At 35.9% G+C, this 19292-nt stretch overlaps 1 protein-coding gene across 11 annotated transcripts in view; it reads right to left on the bottom strand.

The window, feature by feature from the left end:
• Cul4b (cullin 4B) overlaps window positions 1-19292 on the bottom strand; it is a 140467-nt gene that overhangs the window by 22644 nt on the left and 98531 nt on the right. For all 11 annotated transcript variants that reach the window (XM_021252008.2, XM_087199805.1, XM_021252006.2 and 8 more), the window contains 8 exons: window positions 18161-18276; window positions 4603-4706; window positions 4056-4125; window positions 2889-2962; window positions 1672-1834; window positions 1442-1531; window positions 1060-1142; window positions 364-431 (listed from right to left, as the gene is read on the bottom strand). In XM_021252008.2, the coding sequence (XP_021107667.1) occupies window positions 364-431; window positions 1060-1142; window positions 1442-1531; window positions 1672-1834; window positions 2889-2962; window positions 4056-4125; window positions 4603-4706; window positions 18161-18276 (768 nt within the window). The remainder of the gene's footprint in view (window positions 1-363; window positions 432-1059; window positions 1143-1441; window positions 1532-1671; window positions 1835-2888; window positions 2963-4055; window positions 4126-4602; window positions 4707-18160; window positions 18277-19292) is intronic.

Raw genomic sequence — 19292 nt, 5'->3', positions numbered from 1 at the left:
TGCCACAGAAAAAAGAAAAGAAATCCTCAATTTCCATTATTTCTCTTTTTTCTTTTTGGGATGAACCCAGGGCCTTGCTCATATTACATAAGCACTCTACCACTGAGCTATATTCCTAGCCATCCCCCCAACTCAGTTTCTTTATTGTGCCAGTAGATGTCTTTTCTCAGTTCCTGTATCTTTCAGTTAAGGAAACTGGCACTTCCATAAAGTTTACTATGATATATAGGAGGAAAGGGTTGTGTCTATCCTCAGAAATGCAGCCACATGCTTATCAAGATTTTAAAATGGCAATATTAAAAAAAACTTCTTTACTAGTTTGCCACTACCTAAAGTAATCTCTTATTACAAATTGCCAATTACCTTTTTGAAGAATTGCTGTTAAATGTTCACCTAGAAGTTGTTTTTCTACAGTAGCAATTAATGATTTCCTACGAGGAAAAAGTTTAGAATTACTGAATTTGACGTTCCAAAAAATGTTATGCCTCTGAGGATAATATCAAATAGCTCATTTTATGTTAGCTTTAATATTCTTATCCTATGTAAAAATTTAATAATGCTCAAAATTATTCTACTTTATGCCTAGAAGAAAAATAGTGTGCATTTCAGAATTTGATTTACATCATGAAATAAATGTCTCCATGGTCTTGCTGTGGCTAGCTTTTTCGAAGTTTTTCTACTTTTATTAGGAAAGTAAAGAAGTTATTTATGCTGCTTACAGGGACACCTTGGTTGGTAATATTTAGGAAAGTATAGAAACAGTTTCTCCTATGAACACCCATTGAATTTTAATCAGCCTAAAGATTAAGATCGCATCAGCCTCTAATACTATTTTAAAATTATGTCCTGAACACACAACCCATAGTCAAATCCTTGAATAAATCTAATTAGCTAGGGAAAAGAATAACTTTGGGGGGGGTGAGAATAACTTGAAGTCTGCATTATGAAAACAATCATCAAAGTCTAAATAATACCTGAAAATAGCTATTAATATGCCTTAAGTGTTGTAAATGATTTAACAACATTTTAAGACTATTAGGCTGAACATGTAATACTTACTGGGTAGTCTGATCTAAGTAAGTAATAAGTCTGTCTGCTTCTTCATCTAGACGTTTGTTAACATGATGAAGATATTCAGGAACCTACAAAGATAGTTTTTATATTATTGTTTTCCTCCCCATAAATCATTCAGAAAATGTCAAGTCCAAAAGATCCTGGGAGTAGCCCTGTCAAATGTGACAGGGTTGAATCATATGTAAAATTATAGGTAGAGTTTATGATCCAGAATTCTGGCCTTTAAGAAGAAAGAAAAGAAAGGAGCACCTAAGTGAGAGAAGAGCATCATAATATTGGGAAGATAAATACAAAGGGAAGTTTATGTTCTACAAAGTAAGGTTTATTGTAAGAGATAGTGGATTTATTAATCATGAATTTTAAATACCTCTCTTTCTTGCATTAACTTTTGGCCTTCAGCTGCATAGAGCCGGTTAGTTTCTTCCAAAAATCGTTGTTCAAAAGAATCTTGATAAATCTGGAGAAGGGGAAAATTAAGGAGTTCATTTACTTAATAAATATTTGTTGACGTCTTCTATTTGAACAGCGCCATGAATGTGTTTTTTAATTATCAAACTAGGGATGGCAATCAGCTCTATAGGTAGCAAAGTAACTTACTTGCAAATCAGAAAGCATGCTTAAAAGACTTCGGAGTAAACTTCTATCAATTGCTTCACCATTCCTTTCCCTCTCAATCAAGAGAAGGATGCCATCAATTGTCTTATTCTGGACTTTCTGATCACTTATAATATGAGCCCTAAATAACTCCAGTCCCATGTCCCTAAAATATAAAACATATAATCTAAATTAATTGACAATACTGCTTCTGAAGAGCCTTACTTCTTACCTCATATTAATTAGAGCTCCAGGCTTTGAAGCACCAATTGTAAAAGGATAAAATCCACACATAAAAGCATACAAGAAACTCATTCTATCTTTAATGAAAACTGAAGCTGAACACCTGTCTTCCTCCATAACTAAGATTTACTGTATTATCTCCTGTTAGGTTTCTTCCTTGGTCAAATCAGGAGATAAAATTAGTTCCAGTATATGAAATAATTTTCACTGTACTGGTACTGAAAGCTTATTTGGTCATATATTAACTAGCTTCAGTACTCCAAAATCAGTGAACAATGATCACTGCTATAGATATATGCCAGATACATAGTGAGGAAGAATTCACTATTCTATTTCTGTGTATGCAGAATTTTCCATAACATTGTTTAAAGAAAATAAGTAAAATATTTTTTGAGACAGGGTCAAAATTGTGTAGTTCAGGCTGGCCTTGAACTCACTACGTGGCTCAGGCTGGCCTCAAACTCAAGGCAATCCTCCTGCCTAAGCCTCCTGCCTCCTGGGATAACAGAGGTGTATCATCATGCTCAGCAAAAATGAGTAAACTCTTGATGATCAGCAAAATGATTCACTTATAGATACTCTAGAGCACACTTTAATCATTTTGCCTAACAAAAATATGCCCAGGGAAAGTTAGTTACCTTTAATATCAGCACAGGTAAAATATAATTGAGTAGGTAAACTTGCCATAAAAGGCTAGAAGCCAAATGTGAATTTTCAGAATATTCACAGTACTACTTGATCTTTCAGTAGCTTAAGACTATGATTTATAACAAATCTTATTTTAATAAATTTTAATAAATTATTTTATCCCATTCCCCCATAAAGCCCTTTCCCCTCCCTATATACAGAAACTTTGTTTCCATTTTTTCCTTCTATTTTCACTTTTTTTCTTGTCCCTTCCTTCCCTTCTCCCTCCCCCTCCTCCGTTACGTAACAAATCTTCATAATACTTATAATTATTTTTCTCACATCCTTACCAAATGGAGGGTAGCATTGAATTCTGAAGAACGTAAGTTCTATCCAGAAACAAAAAAATGCTTCTGATCATGATCTGTCAATGAAAAAGAAAAAGTAAATCATTTTTATACTTTGTGAAACCAAAATGTTTACTTTTGATAAAATAAGAAGAAAACTGAAGGGTTTTACACTAGATTAGTAGGATGCAACATGCACATAAATACATCTACTTGAGAAGATGCCCATACTATTTTCATTAAGCTATTCTGTTGTCTTATTTTGAGTGGTTTCTAGAAAAGAGATACTCAAAATGGTCCTCTGACTTCTTTGCTACTCGAGAAATAACTCAAAATAAAAACAAGGAATCAAGGGAAAACCCATACAATTCTTCTTTAGTAATAGCACTTAGGGATGAAGCTACATTAAATTGTACCTGTGGCATTTGGGGGGGGGCACTGCCTCTAGCCATACAGGAGGCAATGTATTTTAACACTGTAATTTGCAGAATATAAAGAATAAACTAATACTAGACTTGGGAGAAGGGAAAAGGTGATTTGAACAAACTAAAATACCATCAGGTATCTTCACAAGTAATCATACAGTGAGTGGGGAGCCATCAAGACTTGCTGGGGATGTAACTCAGAAATGAAGTACTTACCTAGCATGCATGAGGTTCTAAGTTCAATTCCCAGAACCACCACCCCCAGACTGAGAGATAAAATATAACTTTTTAATGCAATAATTTTGTTTAGCTGTGACAAAAATAAATATGACTCTAAGATATAAGTCACTTTAAAATGTTGGCTTACCTTAAATTTGCAGGTTTAAAATTTTAAAACTCAACCAAAGTTAGTTTCCAGTTTATTAAGGTAGTCTCCCCATCATAAACCTTTTAAAAATAACATTCCTGCGAGAAGTGGTGATACACACTAGGAATCCCAGCTATTCAGGAGGCTGAGGCAGGAAGATCACAAGTTTAAGTTCTGCCTAGGCAATTTTAAGGAGACTTTGTCTCAAAATAAATAATAAAAAGGGGGTGGGGTGGGAGTTGTAGTTCAATGCTCCCTGAGTTCAAACTTTAGTACCACAAAATAAAACAAAACATAACCAAAAAAATTAACATTCCTATACTTGAAAAAAATTTTCTGACAATGTTTGGCTGAAAGATGATACATTTTCCAGCTTACCATTTGTCTACAATGGTTTTGCCAGCATCTATTGATCTTGTTTAGAAAGAGAACACTATCCAATGAATCCATGAGATATATGTTAAAGATAAAGCACTTAATACAAGTAATATATGCAATGTAAGACACCATTTGTCTTATATATGGAATATACTATACATGAAATGAAACTCAGTAATAACTATTGAAGAAAATGCAATTTCTTAATTGGCAGAAAAAGTTTAGATCCCACTAAACAACACATTTAAGAACAAGTCTTAAATATAATTGAGCACTATACTTTCAATTTATGATTTCCCTCAGATTATCTTTCCTCAAATGGAAATTTGTTAGGACAAAAGAGTAAACACAAAGAAATTTTATTTACATGAATACATGACATGTAGATTTGGACTCTAATTAAAGCTGAAAAGTCTAAAATTTGTCTCTTACTTTAGAAACACAAAGGACAAAAATAACAAATCCACAAAACACATGCATTCTACTTTAAGCTGGGTCCTGGAGGGAGGAAGAAGATAAAAATGTAAGGCTTTTTTAAAAAGGATATTCTCTGAATTGGTGAATTTGTGCTTTGATATGATCTTCACAAATCTGTCTCAGTTGTTTATACAAGTTCGCAGAAATCTTGTAAGAACAGAGATTTTCTACAGCCTGAAAGATTAAACATACACTTTCTTAGAAAGAGGATGGAAGGGTTGCTTCTCAGTTATTTACATAAATTCCCATTATTTTGATATTTCTGCCACATCAGGTCATTAAAATGGGTTATTCATCCGTTTAAGACACAAGCTAAAATGGCAAAATATATATATATATATAGATAGATAGATAGATAGATAGATAGATAGATATGTGGGGGGGTACACTTTTTCATGACCAATGTACTACATAAAAAAATAAGTTAATATATTTATTATTGCTGTATAGGTTAAGGAGGGAAGGAATCAAGCCAAGTTCCACTCTGTGAGGATAATCAATTTGTAACAACTGCTACATATATATTATTGAAAATGTTGGGGCCGGGGATTTAAGTCAGTGGTTCCCCGCCTGCCTCGCAAGTGCAAGGTCCCGAGTTCGATCCCCAGTACCAAAAAAAAAAGAAAATGTTAACTATTTTCACAAGCAGAATTCCATCTCAAGTTTAAAAATAATTTCACCAATTGTTTATGTGTCAGATGGATCAGGCACTCCTACCTCAAATGAATTAAACCTTATTTATACTTCCTTGGGTTTTCAGAAATAGAACAAAGCAGAAATTATTGCTAACAGTATTAAAACAAGTATGGTATAATTAAATACCAAGAAAACTTCTCCAACTCTTCAGTGTATAGAAGTTTTAAAATTTGCACAACTGAATAAACATTAATTACAAAAGAAATGACTGCATTTTTAAAATGAAGTGATAGCTGAATTGGTCTTCTATCATACTCAAGTCCCAAAAGAACAAGCTTTAGATTTCAGTGAGTTACACGTATCAAAATCTTTCAAATTTAAAACAAGCATGGTAAATCTCTGGTGAACTCTGATATAATCTACAATTCCAACTGGGAATAACAAGTATAATACCAAGATTCCTTTTGCACCACAACAGAAGAAAAAAAATCCCATTAAAATGGATTCTAGAGGGGGCATCCAAGTTTTGTTGGCTGGAGATGAATTTTATAAATACATATATAGTTGGATGTCACATTCTCAGTGCGCGTGTCCTGTAAATAAATTAGCAAATGGAAAGCAAGGTTAAAGGAACCTACTTATACCACTGGAGGGAAGTCACTACATCTCATCAGGAAACAGCAAGCCAATTAGATTCAGCAGCTCTGGAGGAATAGGAAAGCTGAGTCTCCTCTGGCCACATTCCATGAGATCTGGGGTTAGGCCACAAATGCCTAAGGGTATGTTAATATTTATTTTATGTGCCTTTCTGTTCACACTGGTCCTCTACGGACTGTCCTCCCTCCTTCAGTATTCCACTCATTGTATTTCAATGTTCTTTTTGAATGCCTGACCCATTTTCTCAGCATTTTTCATTTTCCTGCATAGATTCTGTCACATGACTTAAAAGAGTATACTGCATCTTCTTTGCTTTTCCCACTTCCAGAAGTTCTCTAAATCCTGCTTATCCTATTTCCTTCAGCTGTGCTCTCCTTTCTCCCATAAGTGACATATCTATTTATTCATGACCTATTTATTGTGACATATGTATTTATCTTCTCACACAAGACACATCCACACTAGGTCCCATTTCTTCCAATGAGTTCTCAATTGCCTCAGCTGCCAGTGAATCCAAAAGGACTTGTACCAAACATTTCATAAACACATGGAAATTGAACAACACACTTCTGAATAACCAATGGGTCACAGAGGAAATTAAAGAAGAAAACTGACAGTTTCTTTAATTAAAGGACAGGGACAATACAACATATCGGAATCTATGGGACACAATGAAAGCAGTCTTATGAGGGAAATTCATGGCAGTGAATACTCATATTAGGAAAACAGAACGAGCTCAAATAACAACCTGATGCTGAACCTCAAGCTTCTAGAAAAAGAAAAGCAGGACAAACTCAAAGCTCATACAAGGGAGGAAATTGTAAAGATCAGAGGAGAAATCAATGCAATGGAGACTAAGAGAACGATACAAAAAAATCAATGAAGCCAAGAGTTGGTTCTTCGAAAGAATCAACAGGGCGGCCCGGGGGTTTAGCTCAGTGATTCCGGCGCCGGCCTCAAAAGAATCAACAAAATTGACAAACTTTTAGACAACCTTGTCAGAAAAAGGAAAGAAAAGGCCCAAATCCATGCAATTAGGAATGAAAAGGGTGAAATTACAACAGACCCAGCAGAAATCCAGATGATCATCAATACCTACTTCCAGAACCTATACGCCAATAAGATGGACAACACAGAAGAAATGGACAGATTCCTAGATACGTATGAATTACCAAAGTTGAATGAAGAAGACCTAAAAATTCTAAACAACCCAATATCAATCAATGAAACTGAAAGCATAATTAAAAACTTACCAACTAAGAAAAGCCCGTGTCCTGATGGTTTCCCTGCCAAATTCTACAAGAAATTTAGAGAAGAACTACTGCCACTACTGTTTAAACTCTTCAATGAAACTGAAAAGGAAGCAATACTCCCAAATTCATTCCTGGAAGCAAGCATTACTTTGATCCCCAAAGCAGAGAAAGACCCAACCAAAAAAGAGAACTATAGGCCAATCTCACTCATGAACATAGATGCAAAAATCCTTAATAAAATACTGGCAAATAGAATGCAGATGATCATGAAGAAGATCATACACCCTGACCAAGTGGGATTTACCCAAAGATGCAGGGATGTTTCAACATATGCAAATCAATCAATGTAATACACTATATCAATAGAGCCAAGGACAAAAAACATATGATCATTTCAATAGATGCATAAAAAGCATCTGACAAAATCCAACACTCATTCACGATAAAAACCCTACAAAAAATTGAAATACATGGTCTCTACCTCAATCTGATAAAAGCCATCTATGGAAAATCTACAGCCAATATCATACTGAATGGTCAAAAACTGAAATCTTTCACGCTGAAATCAGGAACAAGACAAGGATGTCCATTATCACCACTCCTGTTCAGTATAGTTTTGGAAACATCAGCCATGGCAATTAGACAAGAGAAAGAAATAAAAGGAATAAAGATAGGAAATGAAGAATTCAAATTGTCGTTATTTGCAGATGACATGATACTCTATATAGAAGACTCCAAGAACTCCACCAAAAGTCTTCTAGACTTAATAACCAAATTCAGTAAAGTAGCTGGATACAAGGTCAACACACAGAAATCAATAGATTTTCTGTACATGAACAACAGACTCACTGAGAAAGAAATACGGCAAACAATTCCTTCAACAGTAGCATCCAAAAAACTGAAGTACCTAGGAATCAGGTCAACAAAAGAAATCAAAGACCTCTTCTCTGAAAATTAAGGCACTCTTAAAAGAGAGATTGAAGATGGTATCAGAAAATGGAAAGACATCCCCTGCTCCTGGGTAGGAAGGATCAACACAGTGAAAATGGCCATACTTCTAAAACTGCTATATAGATTCAGTGCAATCCCAATTGAAATCCCAGCAGCATACTTCAAGGATCTTGAGAAAACAATCCAAAAATTCATTTGGAACAAGAAGAGATCTAGAATAGCAAAAGCAATTCTAGGTAACAGAGACATGGCAGGGGGTATCACAACCCCCAACTTGAATCTATACTACAAAGCTATTGTGATAAAAACAGCATGGTACTGGCAAAGAAACAGACCTGAGGACCAGTGGAACAGATTAGAAGATGCAGAAACAACTCCAGACATACTCAGCCACCTCATCTTTGACAAAGGAGCCAAACACCCTCACTGGAGGAACGATAGCCTCTTTCATAAATGGTGGTGGAAAAATTGGGTTTCAACTTGCCAAAGATTAAAACTAGACCTATATCTCTCACCATGCACTAAACTAAAATAGAAATGGATTAAAGATCTAAATATTAAAACAGAAACGCTGAATTGGCTGGAACAGAGGTTAGGTAAAACTCTTGAAGACATTGGTGTAGGAAAAGTTTTTATGAACAAAACCTCAGTTGCCCGTAAACTAGCACACATAATCAACAACTGGGATCTCTTCTTATTAAAAAGCTTCTGGGCCAGGGATTCAACTCAGTTGTTTTGCCACCTGCTGCGCAAGCGCAAGGACCCGAGTTTGATCCCCAGTACCAAAAAAAAAAAAGGAAAAGCTTCGGCACAGCACGAGAATCCACCAGCAGTGTGAATAGACAACCCACAATGTGGGAAAAAATTTTCACCTGCTGCTCCTCAAAGAAAGGTCTACTATCTAGAATCTATAAAGAATTTTTAAAAAATCAGACCTCCCAAATTTGAAGACCCAATCCAAAAATGGACATCTGAAATGAACAGACATATTTCTCAGACAAAGAAGTAGAAATGCCAAATAAACATATAAAAAAATGTTCAACATCACTGGTCATTCACAGGATGCAGATGAAAACAACACTGAGATTCCACCTCACCCCAGAAAGAATGGATCCTATCAAGAAATCAACCAATAACAAATGCTGGCAGGGGTGTGAGGAAAGAGGAACACTGCTCCACTGCTGGTGGGGGTGTAGACTGGTGCAACCACTGTGGAAATCAGTATGGAGATACCTCAAGGAAATAGGACTGGAAGTCCCATTTGATCCAGCTATTCCCCTGCTCGGTATCTTCCTGAAAGAATTAAAAGAATCATACCACAGAGATATATGTGCACCCATGTTCATAGCAGCACAATTTTTAATAGCTAAAACTTGGAAGCAGCCCAATTGCCCATCAACTGGAGACTGGATAAAGAAAACGTGGGTTTTTTTTATAAAGTGGAGTACTACTCAGCCATAAAAAACGAGAAATTAGAAGCATTTATAGCTAAATGGATGCACATTGAGGCGATACTCTTAAGTGAAATAAATAGGACACACATGTGTAAATACCGAATTGTTTCTCTAATGTAAAAAACTGAAAGTGTAAATAAGGACTAAAAGGTATAATAGATAATGTGAAATAGGACGAAAAGGGGCAAAGGGGCAGGGGAAGTGGGAGAGGTAGGGGAAAGGAAAGAAGGGAATGGAATTAGTATGAGAAAATGGAAAAATGGAAACAAAGTCTTTGTAAATAGGGAGGGTTGGAGGGGTTGAAGGTCGGGCAGAGGAAGGGGGAAAAATAAGAACCAAGAGATTATTTAATGGTGCAAATTTCCAATGATGAATGTCATTATATTGTATACCTAAAACGTACCAATAAAATACGAAAATGTTAAAAAAACAAACAAAAGGACTTGCACCAATCATACCACACTGATTTATCATTAAGTGAAACTATTCATTATTTGATAAATTCTGACTTCTTGACTCTCCTTAGTGTTTGAAAGTAATCATGTGGTCATGTATCCATTAGTTCTTTAATACATTTTGGTCTTGTAAAGCAGATATATTAAGTATTCAAAAAGTAATGTTTGGGACCGGGGATTTAGCTCAGTGGCACAGCACCTGACTCCCAAGTGCAAGGTCCTGAGTTCGATCCCCAGTACCAAAAAAAAAGTAATGTTTAGCCAGGCATGGTGACACACTCCTATAATCCTAGCACCTGGGAGGCTGAGGCAGGAGAATCACCATGAACTCAAGTTCAGCTTGGTCTACATAGTGAGTTCAAGGGCAGCCTGAAGTACAAAAGAAGACCCTGTCTCAAAAACCAAAGCAAAAACAAATATATCTGCAACTGTTATTCACCTAATAGTTTGAGAAAACTGACCAGAAAAATATGCAATTATAATATTATGCTAGGTGCTGAAGTAGGGATAAGCAAAGACATGAGGCCCTTAATCTGGCCTTTAGGGAACTGTAAGTCAGGAAAATTTTTCTGGACAGGAGTAAAGAGTCAGTTACAAAGACCCAGAGGAAAATGGACAAAAAAACTAGTAAGAATAGTGAGATGTAAGCTAGGTCTTCATCAGTGTTTAAATGGAAGGTGGTTCAAGAAGTATAAGATGGGCTCCGTGGTACAGTGCTTGCCTAGCAGGCATAAGGCCCTGAGATCCATCCTCAGTATCCAAAAATAGTTTGAGGCAAGAAAGGCAGGAACATCAAGATGAGTTCTGGGTCAAATTCAAAGGGAACACTCTATTTCTCTAATTTAGCATCAAATACTACATAGTGACACAAACCAAATCTTCCTTCCTCAATAATCTTCCATCAAGTACTTTGCATGTACATATTGTTATGGATAAATGTCATAATAGGTGTAAGTGAAAGGCAAAGGATAGAACTGGATGGTTCATGATCCATTTTCACTTATGTAAAAAATGGGACCAATGAATACAAACATATATAATTATTTTTACATACATGAAACATTTCTGGAAAGATACTAAAAAAACTAATAATGTTCCTCAGCGGAAAACTAGCTAGGGGACTGAAAGACAGGGCAGAGGCGAGACTTTTTCACTACATGCTTGTTATGGCTTGTATCTAGATGCCCCTCTCCAAAGCCTCATGAGCTGATAGGTGGGGGATTTGGGAGTGAGTGGATCATGGATGTGTGATGCTGGATTAGTCCACTAACTGGCTGAGCATAGTTCTGGATGTGGGTGATGGATTTACTGAAGAGAGAAGGCCCACCCTGCGTGTGGGTGGCACCAACCAATAGGCCTGCAGTCTGGATGGAATACAAAGGGAAAGAAGGAAGACTCTCTGCCTCTTGCCTGCCATGCTATGGACTGTGTTTCCTCTGCCATGCCACCCTGTCTTGGAGCCAACCAACTACAGATTGAAACCTCTGCAAACTGTGAGCTAAAATAAACCTTTCCGCCTTAACTTGTGGGTGTCAGGTATTTTGTCCCAGCAATGACAAAGTAACTCAGACAATGCTACACAAGTACTTCTTGGGTTTTCAACCAGATAAATATATTAAGTATTTAAAAAACTTAATATATTTGCTTCCCTAAACAAAAGACTCTTGCCATCTTCTCAACCACCACATACTTCTTAGCTGGGCATCCAAGGCCTGGTCTTACCATTTTAGTCTCTTGTCTGATAATAACCTTCTACAACCCTGCAATCTAAGTACTAAGCCTTCCTTACTTTTTAGCAAAGTTGTTTGGAGTAATCATGTATGCCAAGAAGTTTTCTTTTCAAAATTTTCTAAAACTTTTTGGTCCCAAAGCACATTAAAAAATTTTTCTATGGGCTAGGGATGCAACTCAGTGGTGCCACACCTGCCTGGGAAGCACAAGGTCCTGAGTTCAATTCATGATACCTGAAAAAAAATTTTATATCACAATCCATTGCACATAAGTTTACGAATTGAAACAAATCTTTGCAAAATGAGACATCATTACTATGTGTGACACACTTTGAGATCTACTACATTTCTTTTTTAAAATGCTGAATAAAGGGCTGAGAGTGTAGTTCAGTGACAAAGAGTACTTGCCTAGCACACTGAGGACCTGAATTCAATTCCCAGCACCATAAAAATATATCTGTAGGGCCAGGGATTTAGCTTAGTGTTTTCGCTGCCTGCTGCACAAGCGCAAGGACCCAAGTTCGATCCCCGGTACCAAAAAAAAGTATATATATGTATCTGTATATATACATGCATACATACTAACTACAAACTAATAATTTCATGAACCTACTAGAACATAAGCACCTCAGGGGCAAAGACTAAATGATTTCTGTCGTCACCAAGGCGTCTGGAGCTTTGTACATAGTAAGCAGTCAGTCAAGAAGGAATGAGTGCTTACTAAACACTGCATCCAGTTAGGTGCTTGGATAGAAACAGGAATAAGAAAGTCTTAAATCACTACTTTACGAGTTTGGGATAGGCTCTATTTTACTGTAGATCTCTGAAATGTGCTTTTTGAAACACATTAGTTATTTTACATTTCACTAAATAACACTTTGGAAATCTCTAGAGTTTGGTCTAATATACTTACTGCTAAAATCACCTCAGGTTTCACACATACCTATTTGTATTAAACATACTCTAGATAGTTTTACAAGTCCTTTAAATAAAATTTCTTTTTACTTAAGCTCCCCATTAGTGGCAAATGAGGTATTAAATCCTCTGAAAGCAACCAGATATAAAACATATTCTAGAAAGCTTTTAACCTTTATTACTCCAAATCCCAGGCCCCTCCATCAAATTCCACACACATTAAAAACTTGTTTAGCCAGGTGTTGTGGCGCATGCATGTAATCCCAGCACTCAGGAAGCTGAGGCAGGAGGATCACCACAAGTTTGAGGCCAATCTGGGCTACATAGTGGTGAGTTCAGGGCCAGCTTGAACTACAAAGTGAGATCCTGTCTCAAGAAAAGAAAAAACAAAACTGTTTGAAAAAACACACCCTAGGGCTGGGAATTTAGCTCAGTGCTTCCACCACCTGCCCTGCCACCTGCCTTGCAAATGCAAAGCTCTGAGTTTGATCCCCGGTACCCAAAAAACCCAAAAAACAAAAAAACACACCCTAAATAAAATAAAAAGAAGTAAGTAAAATGCAAAGGTTTACTTAACAGACATTCAGATAGATAGTACATTCCCACCATGGTGCTAAACTCTCATCCTCTGCTTAATGGGTTGGATCTTAATTTTTCAACTCCAAAAAGGGGGGAAAGTATACCAAAAAACTTTTCAAAAATTGATAATAGTAGTAAAATAAGTTATATCTTTTTGCAGAAAAGAAACCAATCATACAATGAAACTTAAATTACTTTTCATTTTCACATCTAATACACAGGTCTTAAGTAGACCTGAAAATCATCAAGGACTAAGAATTTATAATTGCAGTTTTAAAAAATAGCAGTGATAGTATTGACAACAATTCATTAAAAAAGGCGAAACATATAACACATAACAAATTAAGTCTAAAAACATCAACAGGTTGACAGAAGTTAGACTTACAAAGAATCCAACAGCTAGTGACCAACACTGTTAAGAATCTAACTTGCTCTCCTATAACCATTGGCAGCTTAAATAATCAGACTTTACAATGGTAATAACTTATATCGAGATGGATGCACAATTTGCTTCCTGTCCTGTGGTCACCTACTATATAAATGAATCATTAATAGAAAAGTTCATTATTTAAGATTATTTCAGAAAAGGCCAACCAGAGTTCCCATTATTAACAATGGATAAAATTATTTTCATCAGAATTGAAATATGGACTAGCGAGTGGGTAGTGAACCTATAGCATGCGTGCTGCAGCGGGGTGTTATCATTGAAAGCCCAAAAAGGTTTGCCATCACCAGACTAGACTGCCTTCAAAGATAATAGCTAGACATTTATACTAACAATATATGTTATACTCTCATATATCAACTTCTATCAGTTCCAAAAAGGGCAGCTGACTTTAAAACACTATGCAGCTAGTTATACAAAAGCCAAGAACATGAGGGAAATAATCTTACTATTTAAAATATTACTTGGTAAAAAACTCATCTCAAAACAAAACTTCCAACTGTTAAGATACTGAACATAAAAATAGGACATATACCTGAGAAGTGCAGAGGAAAACAGTTCCTAGAGAGTTATTATTTTTCAATTTCACTAATGGTGTCTACTGAAGCATACTTGGAATGTAATCTATTTATCAGCCAGCTGTTCTGGCCTAGTATGGATTTATGATTTTAAAATCTGTGGCTACAGAGCTCCAAAATAAAATGTAATTTTTAAATAGATTTATTTTTATGCCGGGCGTGGGGGTGCATGCCTGTAATCCCAGCACTTGGGAGGCTGAGGCAGGAAGACTGCTGTAAGTTCGAGGTCCCCCTGGGCTACATAGTGAGTTCAAGGCCAACGTGAACTAATAGCAAGACCTTGTCTCAGAAAACTAAAAAAAAAAAAAAAAGATTTATTTTTTAAAGACTCAAGTATTTATTATCATTGATGATAACCTATATGTAGGAGAGACTATGCAAAGTACTTTTTTGCAGTATTTTATTTAAAGCTAAACAACCTGGTCATATAGGTAGTGTTAAGACTCCCTGTTTTGCAAATGAGGAAACCAAGACTTAGAGAAGTAACTTGCAGAAAGTTTTATGATTAGTAGCAGATCTGTAATATAAAGTACGGAAATTAACCAAAATTAGTACATTTAACCATTGGTTTATTTGCAGTCAATCAGTAACAAACAACTTGGTACTCCCAGATACTTGGAAAGTTGAGCCAAGAGGATCATTTGAGACCAGGAGTTCAAGACCAGCCTGAGCAACATAGGGAGACCCTGCCTCAAACAAAAGAACACAAAACAAACCTAACAACAACAAAAAAGCAAACTACCAAAGAAACTAAAGCCAAAATATTAACCACTGCCTCACTCCTCCAAGATTTCAAAGTTGTCAAGAAACAATAATTTTAAGCTGGACATGGAGGGCGCATGCCTGTGATCCCAGCATTTGGGAGGCTGAGGCAGGAGGACTGACACCAGTTGGAGGCCAGCCTGAACTACACAGTAAGTTCAAGACCAGCCTGTAATACATAGTGAGACCTTGTCTCAAAAAAAAAAAAAAAAAGAATTTTAAAACTCAGGTATAACTCTCATTTAAAATTAATATGGGGCCGGGAATTTAGCTCAGTGGCACAGCGCCTGCCTGGAAAGCACAAGGTCCTGAGTTCAAAAGAAAAAAAAAAAAACCTGTAAAAGTGATACAAAGCTGGGCATGGTGGCTCATGACTGTAATCCCAGCACTCTGGAGGCTGAGGCAGGATGGTTGCAAGTTCAAGGCCAGTCTGAACTACATAGTGAGACTCCATCTCCCCCTCAAAAAACAAAAACAAAACAAAAAACAAAAACAAATAAATAAAATTAAAAAGACAGTTTCCTTATTGTAAATGCACTCTGAATAGCATGTTCTTTTCTAGAAACTAAAACGTAATAGACAGTACATACAACCCACCCCAGAGACTTCCATGTTTAAGCTTTAATGCCAAAAAAACAAAATGAATTTTCATGCAAAAAAGTTATGGATGAAGATATGCCAGCAAGTATTTACCTCAGGGAAAGAATGCTGTAAGGGTTTGGAGAACTGTGTCACTACAGATTTTTAAATTACATTTCAGTGAATCAAAAACAAGTACCTGCATTATGAAATAACTTCACCTCCTTATCTTCTTTTTTGAACTTGGACATCTCAAAATAATCTGAGAACAATCCAAAGCAGCATTTATAGCCAGGCATGGTGGCGCACGCCTGTAATCCCAGTATTCGGGAGGCTGAGGCAGGTGGACTGCTGCAAGTTCAAAGCCAGCCTGGGCTACATATTGAGTTCAAGGCCAGCCTGAACTACATAGTGAGACCCTGGCTCAAAAAAACAAAAAACAAAGCAGCATTTATAAAATTATGGTCAAAAACAATAAGACCTAGGCATGGTGGCACATGCCTATAATCCCAGCAATCGGGAGGCTGAGGCAGGAGGATTGCTTCGAGTTGGCTGGGCTACATAGTGAGTTCAAGGCCAGCCTGAACTACATAGCGGAAACCCTGCCTCAAAACAAACAAACACAAAAACCAATAAAAGATCTAGAAACAAATGCTTTTGAATGTGTTATGGCAGAAGCAGTAAAGTAGTATGAAAAATGCAAACAGTGAAAAGTTATAACACTTGTGACTAGGCTAAAGAAATGCAACTGAACAAATAGAAGTAAAACTTCGGAAGCATAAGAAAGTAAAAACAATGCAAGCCATAAACTCTTGAAGCAAAAAGATTTAACAGAATCAATTCGTCAAGGAAAATATTTTCAAATCAAAATCTCAGGAAAGATATTCAAAGGAAAGAGGGTTCATTAACAACAACAATCAACATTTGTTATAAATACTAAATATGTTATTGAAATTAAATAGTTTGTATAACAGCACATCTAAATAAACACCCCATGTACACACAAACGAACATTTCTTTTCCTAAAGTAAAACAATTCAATTGCTTCAAGCACAAGACTACAGCAGCAGGTAAAATGTTGTGTTATTAGTGAGGTAGTACTGGAGGGACAAATAGACTAGGAATTGAGCATTTGAGTTTGACTCCCCATGTTCTGCCAATATAACTCTGGGCAGGTTAGTTAGCTTCTCTGCGACTCAGTCTCCTCATTAATAAAGTATGGATAATTACTATGAATCTACTCAATTTCTGTAATGTTTAAATGAGATAAGAGATGAATCTGCTGTGCAGGTGCTCACACACACTATATGAAGAAAAGGTACTAGACCACATGATCTCTGAAGGCCTTTCCAACTCTAGATCCACAATTCTATGTTTATTCTTGTGCAACTCAGGAGCCACATATGTAATATACTAAGGGAGCCAAATGAGATGGACTTATCCTTACATAACAGCTTACTATTACTGCTACCAGCTGACAATTAAGTAGCACTGTCACTACCTGTTCAGTACTGTTTTGCACTCACTGACTCATTTAATTCTCTCTGCAATAGAAATTGGTCATCTCAACTAATATATTCCAAGTGAGAAAGCTATACTGTACTGTTTCATGAAAAAATTTGACTAATGCTATCATCTTACATTTATATATCATAGTGCTTCATTAAGGTATTTTTCCACAAACATCTTATTTGATTCTTAAGTAACCCTGAAAGGAAGATACAGCAGCTATTATTTCCCCTATTTTAGAGAGGAGGAAACAATAGGGTTTAGTACCTTGTCAAAAATCACAAAAATAACAGCAGTCAAAGTTAGATCCCAAACCTAGTCCACAGTTCATTTATCACAATACTACCTCTGCAACTAAAATACAAAAATTAAAACTACTTATAAATTGAACTAACGTAATTTTTTACAAGGTACTCATCAAGCTACTATACTCAGAAATATTTTTTAATACCAAACTGCTCATTCAATAACAGAAAATAACTGCTTCAACTGGCTGTGTCAAAACACAGTAGGGCAAACTCTCTTGGTAGCAAGTCTAAATCAGTAATTGCTTGACATATTTAATAGAGACCAATTTGTTAAACAAAAGAAACAAATCTGAATCTCATACTAAGTTGCTGGGCTATAACTTGCTGCTAATTTCTAGGCTAAGGTGTGCCTTGTAGACCAAGAGATAGAACAAACATCAAAAGCAAAGAATACAATGGGAAAAAGCTACTAATAAGGATGCAGCATAATAAAAGTTGTGAAGAATACATGCATGTCTTGAGGCCTTTCCTATAGGTGAGTAATGTGTTACTCACCTATATCAAAGCAAGAATTGTCACAATAGAATGACAGGTCACCATAAATCATCTTTCGGATCTATGCTGCAGGATTTCATTAGATAAAGCCTCTATTATACCAGGGTATATAACTGAACCCTTAGCAGAAGGGTCCAATTTGTACCCACAGTTTATCCAAGAGTATGTGGTCTGATTATAAAAGAGTGCACTGATCAATGAAGAAATTATAATGAAAGGAAACCAGAGTGTACTTAAAGACCCATTTCAGAAAGTAAAAACCATATGCATCCCACAATTTATGTGCAGTAAATCAAATCTGGTTATCCACATTAATACATACCTGGTAGAGCTCTTCTAAATTGTACTTAATTGAAGTACTATTCTGAATAGCTTCCACTGCTTCTTTCAGTTTCTGCCATGTTTCATCTGTGTAGTTTTCTGGTAACTTAGGTTTATCTAGATGACATATGAAAGACTGGCATTAGAATAATAGGTAGGATATAGTAAAGTACAATCCATAAAAGAGAACAGCACTGCTATTTTTAGGGTGACTGTGGTATAACTATTATGTCTAAATATTAATGTGACTACTACACTTAAACTCAATATAAATAAAATTCAGAATACTGTTCAAGTCATTTTGATTCATCTACTAAAACTGAAGGTGAAAAAAAACTGAAGGTGAAGTTTTTTAAATCCCCTACTGATTGTATTGCTTCAAACAATAAAAATTAAAGCAAGGCACATGTAATGATCCTGCTCTTATCCTATCATACATAAAACCAAAGTTGACATGAATCTTGTACCTAAGATTTAAAATATTGAGAGCCTACTATGTGCAAAGTATTTTATAAACTTCTTAATCTTCTCAACAATGCCGTGGAGTATTATTATTCCTATTTTATGACTGAGGAAACTGAGGCTGAAACTCAGTTGGTAAGCTTGTCCAAGGTCACCTCGCTAGTCAATGGCAAAGCTGGGATTCTAATCCAGGTCTGTTTAACCCCCAAATTTATGCAGCATCTACAGAAATGGAGAGAAATACCTTAACTCAGGTTTTAAACTGTTTCTAAGCAGAAAAAAATTTTTTTTAATTAAAACATCCAAATGACTCCAAAACCTAGGCAACATTTTCAGAATGAAAAGAAGCCTCTTAATCAAGGCTTTAAACTTCACTGGCCAGCTACGAGTAATCTTTACAAATGAAAGCATCCAAATTTAATAATATGTCTTTACTTTAGGAAGGAGAGAAAAATAAACAAAATCTCTTAAATCAATTTGTAAATGCAATTAGGATCATAGCCCATCTTTTAAAATTTTTTGGCTATTAAATCAATATATCTATAAGTGAAATAATGAACACAGTCAATTACAATTCATATTCACTTTAGAAAGCTATACTATTACACTAGAAAGAATACAACGCTCGAGAACCTGAGGATGGGAGTGATATAAAAAGTTAAAAATAGACA

Source organism: Heterocephalus glaber, unplaced genomic scaffold (genome assembly GCF_053883595.1).
Source record: "Heterocephalus glaber isolate CG9 unplaced genomic scaffold, H.glaber_assembly_v1.0 deba00001729, whole genome shotgun sequence".
Lineage (NCBI taxonomy): Eukaryota > Metazoa > Chordata > Mammalia > Rodentia > Bathyergidae > Heterocephalus > Heterocephalus glaber.
This window is presented reverse-complemented; position numbering and strand designations above follow the sequence as displayed.